This window comes from Erythrolamprus reginae, chromosome 4 (genome assembly GCF_031021105.1).
Source record: "Erythrolamprus reginae isolate rEryReg1 chromosome 4, rEryReg1.hap1, whole genome shotgun sequence".
In the NCBI taxonomy this organism is placed as follows: Eukaryota; Metazoa; Chordata; class Lepidosauria; order Squamata; family Dipsadidae; genus Erythrolamprus; species Erythrolamprus reginae.
In genome coordinates, this window is record NC_091953.1 from 82,386,920 (window position 1) to 82,393,990 (window position 7,071).

The 7,071-nt window shown below is 42.8% G+C and overlaps 1 protein-coding gene and 1 non-coding gene across 7 annotated transcripts in view; one reads left to right on the forward strand and one right to left on the reverse strand.

Moving 5' to 3' along the window:
* The window catches only part of REPS2 (RALBP1 associated Eps domain containing 2), a 140,351-nt gene extending 135,806 nt beyond the window's left edge, over window positions 1-4,545 (reverse strand). For 5 of the 6 annotated variants that reach the window (XM_070750775.1, XM_070750772.1, XM_070750773.1 and 2 more), the window contains exon 1: window positions 4,055-4,545. In XM_070750775.1, coding sequence (XP_070606876.1) covers window positions 4,055-4,279 — 225 coding nt within the window. In that variant the 5' untranslated portion in view covers window positions 4,280-4,545. Of the gene's footprint in view, window positions 1-3,930 lie in introns of all 6 variants that reach the window. The other variant, XM_070750776.1, reaches the window with a different exon arrangement.
* A 458-nt stretch (window positions 4,546-5,003) lies between these two features.
* Window positions 5,004-5,074, forward strand: TRNAG-GCC (transfer RNA glycine (anticodon GCC)). The gene has a single exon. It is a non-coding gene; the product is annotated as a tRNA-Gly (tRNA).
* Window positions 5,075-7,071: the final 1,997 nt, after the last annotated feature.

The window sequence follows — 7,071 nt, forward strand, 5'->3', positions numbered from 1 at the left end:
ATCTGACATCAACACAATTGAGAGAGTCCAGAAATATTTCACAAGAAGAGTCCTTCACTCCTCTTCTCACAACAAAATACCTTACTCCGTCAGACTTTAAATTCTTGGTTTAGACAATTTACAACTCTGCCATCTCTGTTCCGACTTAATTATAGTTCATAAAATCATATACCAAAATGTCCTACCTGTTAACGACGACTTCACCTTCAACCGCAACAACACACGAGCACGAAATCGATTTAAACTAAATGTCAACCGCTCCAAACTTGACTGCAAAAAATAGGACTTCAGCAACAGAGGAATCAACGCCTGGAATGCACTACCGGATTCTGTGGTTTCTACTCCTAACCCCAAAACCTTTAACCTTAGACTATCTACAATTGACCTCTCCCCCTTTCTAAGAGGTCTGTAAGGGGCGTGCATAAGCGAACCACTGTGCCTACCGTCCCTGTCCTATTGTCTTCTTTTGTTATTTTTTATCATTACTTATCTAATGTTTTATTTGTACAAATTACCACCCTATAATTGCTTAAATAAATAAATAGATAGATAGATAAATAAATAGATAAATAAATAAAACTGCAACACCTTGTGTTACCCACATTCTTCCTTCTTAAAAGAAAGTTGAGAATGAAGCCGTCATTGATTGGGCATATTCATTTGTAGTTTTAAGGCCAGGTGGTCTTTTAATAAAGTAGCATCATATAGGTATAGGTGAGCAGGCACCTATCTCCTTTGTAGCTTTTAACTGTATTTAAAGTCAATGGATAAAGGCAAATAATTCACTCTGAACCATTGCACTTTTACTGCTATGGTGTTCACAACCAATTTTTATTTCTAAAATTTAAAATTATCTCTCAATTTGAGTTTACATTTTAATTCTTACTCTTTAATCCTTTCAAGTGGTACTGATTCTAGGGACAGGCTGGGTTACTTTCTGCATTTTCTTGACAAGATTTTCAAAAGGGGTTGCCCCTTATCTTCTTTTTATGGCCAAAAAAGACTAGCCCAAAGCTACCCGCATAGCAACATGCTTAAGGCAGGACTAAAATTCATGATCTCACAGTTTCTAGCCTGCCTTAACCACTAGGCCAAACTAGCTCTTTCTTCAATTCATTACAATGTATTAATGTCATATACATGTAGCCATACTAATAATTATGCATGACCCTCTCCCCCAATGAAAATATTAAACAACTTAAAGATGAAAGAGCAACAATTGTTAAAAATGCTAGAGAAATGTCTAAAAGACTTACAATTCAGGCCCTGGAACTATCTTTTCTAAGTAGAAACTATTAAGCAAATATATTTTCCCATAATAAGACCCTTATATTTTTTTGAATCCTGAAATAAGCACTTGACCTTATTGCCATGCACTCAAAAGCCCCATTGGGCTTATTATCAGGGGATGTCTTGTTTTTCTGGAAACAGGGTACTGCTGGAAGATATTTTGGGTACTCACCTTGAGAGATATCTATGGGGTAGGAATCCAGTACAAGGCATTCTTCCACTTTGGAAGAATTTTACCCTCTTATTTAATATTGGCCTTCCAACCTTTTGTACTTTAGAGAATAGACAAAGATCTTTCTCTAACATTAAGCTTGGGGGAAGTGAATTTAACGGAAGATACCAGCAGATATTTAAAACAATTTCAATTTTTACTATGTTGGATCTTATAAACGTTTACAATTTGCTGTTGTAAGCTACCCATTCAAATAAATGTTATTGAAAAAACTGAAAAAGTTTAAATTATGAGTCAAATTTTAACACAAATGCTAAGGATTTCATGACAGAAATTGGAGATAAAAATGCCTCTGACAATAAGACATCATAATGTATGACTGTTTTTATATTAAGGTTTTTAAACTGTTTTTAATTATTGGATTTGTACTGTGTATTGTTGTTGTGAGCCGCTCCGAGTCTTCAGAGAGGGGCAGCATACAAATCTAATAAATAAATAATAATAATAATCAGCACCTGGTAATGGAGGAGGAACATGGCAAACAGTAATAATGTCTCTCTACAGCTGCAAACATTTCCCCCCCCCACTTTTTGTTTTCCTTCCTTAGTGGGCTAAAAAGAAACAAAGGAAGTTGGATGATGAGACAGCATAAAATGAAGGCTTTTTTCCACAGCAAAATATAAATCCAATTCTCAATGGGTGTATAACATTGAAGAATATTAGAAATAAAATTTAATAAGCAGCATTCAAAAATCCAAAACTTGCTAATAGTTGCTCAAATAGTATGAATTTCATCTAACAAAACTAATGAATAAATTGGGATTCAGAGTAGATTCACAATATATTTGCAAAAACAATGAATTTTAATTATTTAAAAAATCAAATCTAAAATTTGTGCCAAATTAAAATGGGTAAAAGGGACCCAACGACCATTTTTTATAATATTATTGTATTATCTTTCACAGCTGTTTCATCGGGTTTTAATAGTTTTTATATTTAAATCCTATTGTTAATTTATATCAAATGGTTTTAACTATTGTTCTAGTATATGCATTAGTTGGAGCATGTGTTCAACCTGGGAAATATGTGGGATACTAGGTTTTTCTAGACAAACTCTTTCAATGGGAGTTCAATCAATATATTTTTACAAACTTTAGCAACCCAGTACAGTGGTACCTCAAGATACGAACCCCTCGTCTTACGAACAACTCGTGATACGAACCCGGGGTTCAGAAAAATTTTGCCTCTTCTTACGAACTTTTTTCGAGTTACGAACCGGCGTTCGGAGACTGCTGGGAAGCCGCGCGGCTGTTTTAAAAGGTGAGAGCCGGGCGGCGGGGCTTCCCAGAAGCCTCCCGAACGCCGGTTCGTAACTCGAACAAAGTTCGTAAGAAGAGGCAAAAATTTTCTGAACCCCGGGTTCGGTTCGGGAGGTTGCTGCGAAGCCCCCCAGCCCGGCTGTCACCTTTTAAAACAGCCGCGCCGCTTCCCAGCTGTCTCCTGAAGCTGAACGCCAAAGCCGAACTTCCGCGTTCAGCGTTCGGAGACAGCTGGGAAGCCGCGCGGCTGTTTTAAAAGGTCGCAGCTGGCCTGGGGGGCTTCCCAGCACCCCCCGGGTTCGGGGGGGGGGGGCTGGGAAGCCCCCCAGGCCGGCTGTCACCTTTTAAAACAGCCGCGTGGCTTCCCAGCAGTCCCCGAAAGCCGTTTTTTTGCGGGGGTTTTTTGGTTGCACGGATTAATTGACTTTACATTGTTTCCTATGGGAAACAATGTTTCGTCTTACGAACCTTTCGTCATACGAACCTCCTCCTTGCACCAATTAAGTTCGTATCATGAGGTATTACTGTATATTTCTACAGTACAAGACGGTATTGAAGATCTTCCAATTATCATTAGATGGAAAGCCAAAGCCTAAGTACCAGTTTAAAGATTCAGGTGTTACCTATGGCAAATCCCAGCACTTTCAAAAAAGATGGTGTAATAAAAAATTATTTGCAGCAGCAGAAGCCCAAATCACCAGCCTGAAGATAACGTCGCAAAGAAACTCTAGATCTTACATGGGAAGCCTCGAACACACCAAAACTTACACACACACACACATACAGAGAGAGAGGGGGGGGAGAGGGGGAGGGAGGGAGGGAGAGAGAGAGAGAGAGAGAGAAATGGTGCATTTGGTGAAAAGTAAAGGGGAGAGCATGTTTTAACGTCATTATAAAGCAAATATACCAGCTGAGCTAAGATTGTGCCAGGCTATTTCCTGATTCAGCGTATTATACCATTGGTTTTAATTCGGTAAGGAACGGCCCAAGTACAGGTAACATGTGTTAGCATGTTTCAGAATAACTAATATGCTGTAACTGTGGTTTAGAGGAAGAAAGGGTGCAAGCCAGCAGTTCCCCAGCTTTTACCTAGCAAATGTCAGATTTCCAGTCTGGGCGAAGCCACACCCTCCATCCCGAAATTCTCACCCCAAAGCTGTTCTTGGCGGTCTCTCCTGAGATAAAAGCACTCTGTACATGGGCAGAACGCTCTCATCTCTTCCTGACTTCGGAATCCTACGCTCTTGCGCACGGCTCCGGGTCTCTTAGGTACCTGATGGAGCATCTCCGCGGGGAGCTGTGACGCCCTGAACAACTCCGCCACTTTACTGGCCCCGACAGCAAGGGGCCCCAATCCCGGTCCCGCCTCGGGAGTAGGCTGGCCGCCTCCGCAAAGCGAAAAGAGCTCAGAGAAATACTGCTGCTCGCTCCTTCCCAAAAAGAATGCCGAGGTTCCTGCGGATGCCGGTCCTGTGAGAGCTGTTGCCGCCGGTTCCATTGCAGGGAAAGGGCGTCAATCGCCGTTCTGAGGCGAGGACAAAACTCCTCCAGAGGAGGAAAGAGCCTCCCGTCTTTGCGGCGCAGAAGATGCAGCCCCTGTAGCGGTGGCGGCTGCTCTCCAGCTGAGCCGCCGCCGCTCGCCTTTCCCCGGTGCGGAAGAGCGCTATCTCTGCAGTGCTGCCCCTCAGGCGGGAGGAGGGCGGGAAGGAGCGAAGGCGACCTACCGCGCGCCTTCGCTCTTTTTGCAGCTGAGAACTGAGGCAGTTTTGCCGCCAGAAGAGAAGAGAAGGAAGAAAGGGGGGAAAGCCTCTCGGGACCAGCGATTGAGCAGAGTCTTCCGGCTCTGCGACCGCACCTCACACCAGCTGGAGTAGCGTCGGCAGTTGGCCACTTTCGCGGGGTGGGGGAGCCGACGGACTATGGAGCTGAGAGGCTGCGTGGACCTCATGAGGCGAAGTGTATGGCGTCTCCAAGACTTTGAAAGCAGAGCTCGGCTGCGCGGTTCATGTTTCGGACTTGCTGCCTCGTCAGAAGAATAATTTGGGGTTTCAACTCGAACCAAGGTTGCGCAAGAATAAATAAAAATGAGATCCGGGCAGCTGTGAGGAAAGAAGAAATATTTATTTTAAAAAGCAAATACTGTAGAAGTAAAGCTGCAGAGAAATTGCATGTCTGATGTTTATCAGGGACAGATTTCCTTTAAAATCTTGTTGTTTTCAAGAGCATTGGTGGTTCAGTGGTAGAATTCTCGCCTGCCACGCGGGAGGCCCGGGTTCGATTCCCGGCCAATGCAACTCATTCTTTTTAAGGAGTGTGCACTTGTTTTTTACTAGTACTGTACTATGCATATGGATATTATTATATCTAATGTTTCTTCTTATTTTTTTCTTATTACTAGTATGTATATGAATATTATTATATCTTTACATACAGGGTGTGTTCCAAAAGTAATGCAATTGTTTTTTTAAAAAATAATTTATTGAACAGATTTGCACAAACACTTAAAATTCTTCAAAGTACTGTCCTTGAGCCTCTACATATTTTTCCCAGCGACTCTGCCATGCCCAGTACGGGGACCTCTTGCAAGGTATTCGTCACGGCTGATTGGATCTCTTCTATGGACGAAAAACCTGCCTGGCCATAACGCGCTACGAGTCCGCGAGTTCCTGGCCAAACACTAGGTGCCAACGCTGCCCCCCCCCATAGTCCTGACATCACCCCAGCAGACTTCTTTTTGTTCCTGCCCTGAAAGGAACCCGTTTTTCATCCATAGAAGAGATCCAATCAGCCATGACGAAGACTTTGCTAGAGGTCCCCAAAGACGCCTTCAGGGCGCATACCGGTCATGGCAGAGTCACTGGAAAAAATGTGTAGAGGCCCAAGGACAGTACTTTGAAGAATTTTAAATGTTTGTGCAAATCTGTTCAATAAATTACTTTTTAAAAAATTATATTACTTTTGTAACACACCCTATACCTCAAATATGTACTTAAATAAATAAATAAATAAATAAATAAATAAATAATACTGTCACTGCACAGAAATCTCACACGAGCGTGTGTCCCCTCATGAGATTTTGCTTCTGCGCATGTGCATGAAGCAAAAATACGCTCGGACATGCTCGTGCATGTAAGAGAACCAAAACTGTGCAGCTCACTCACTGTTCCTTACCGGTGCACCATCCCCTACTGTACCGGTAGCAACTCACTACTGGTGTTTATTCTTGTGAACATGCAATTCTGCCGAAAGACCTAATTTAATTAACTATTTGTGTTTGCAGACTGGATTAGTTCTAGGTAGCTTATTGGGGTTAAGGAAATTTAAGTAAAAGATTCCCCCCCCCCTTTTTTTTTTACTTGATTAGTTTCAGCTTGACTGTCAATTATGTAGTGGAGATGTTAATTCTCAGATCATTGTGGATTTGGTTAACCTTTGAAAGGAAAATGCAAACAGTATAAAATATATACTTTTTTATAAAACTTCTCACAGCATATATAACAGGTTTCTGTAGCCATCCTGGATTAAACTATTTGGCAATTATAAGTGGGGATTCATTGCCTGTGGCTAATTTTCAACCATGGAATTATGTTTCACTGAAAATAAAACCTAGTCTTATTCATTTTTTTTGTTCCAAAAGACGCATTGGGACTTATTTTGGGGGAAACACAATATCAGGGTGATCCTACTGGCTGGGTGCCCCACCCAAAAGCGTTCATAAAAGGTGGTAATCATGTGAGGCTCCGTGTCTGGCAATAGCCCAGCCTATTGGCCCTTTGGCCGGTGCTCCAGGACTGTACATCCTGCACAGCACAGGTGAGTCCAAGTGCGGCTTCTGCTGTGCCTGACCTCAAAGCAAGAAGCAGAAGCAGAGGTCCAGGAGAGGGAGGCACGCAATCTGGCCTGCTGGATACGAAGCAAAGACAGATGATGGGACGGAGTGGGCTGCTGGCCAAGGGAGGCTTGCTCTGTGTGTTCAGTGGAGCTAAAGGACAATGTTGGATGGTGGGTGCTGAACGCGCAGGGCTCACAGCATGGCGCAAACCCTGCCATCTACTTTCCCCTGTGGTGGCACCACCAGCAGACAGAAGCCCAGGCCACCCAATCCATGCCCAGCAGCTGCTGAAAACACATTCCAGGCAGCTGTGAACTCAATTGGCTCTCAGTTCCTCCCAGGCCACCAACAGGCAAGAACCTTCAGCCAGAGCAGCCTGGAGCAATTTAATCCTTTTAATTTACAAAGAGAAAACTTGATTACTACTACTACTACTTTTGCTCTTCTTTTTTGGCATG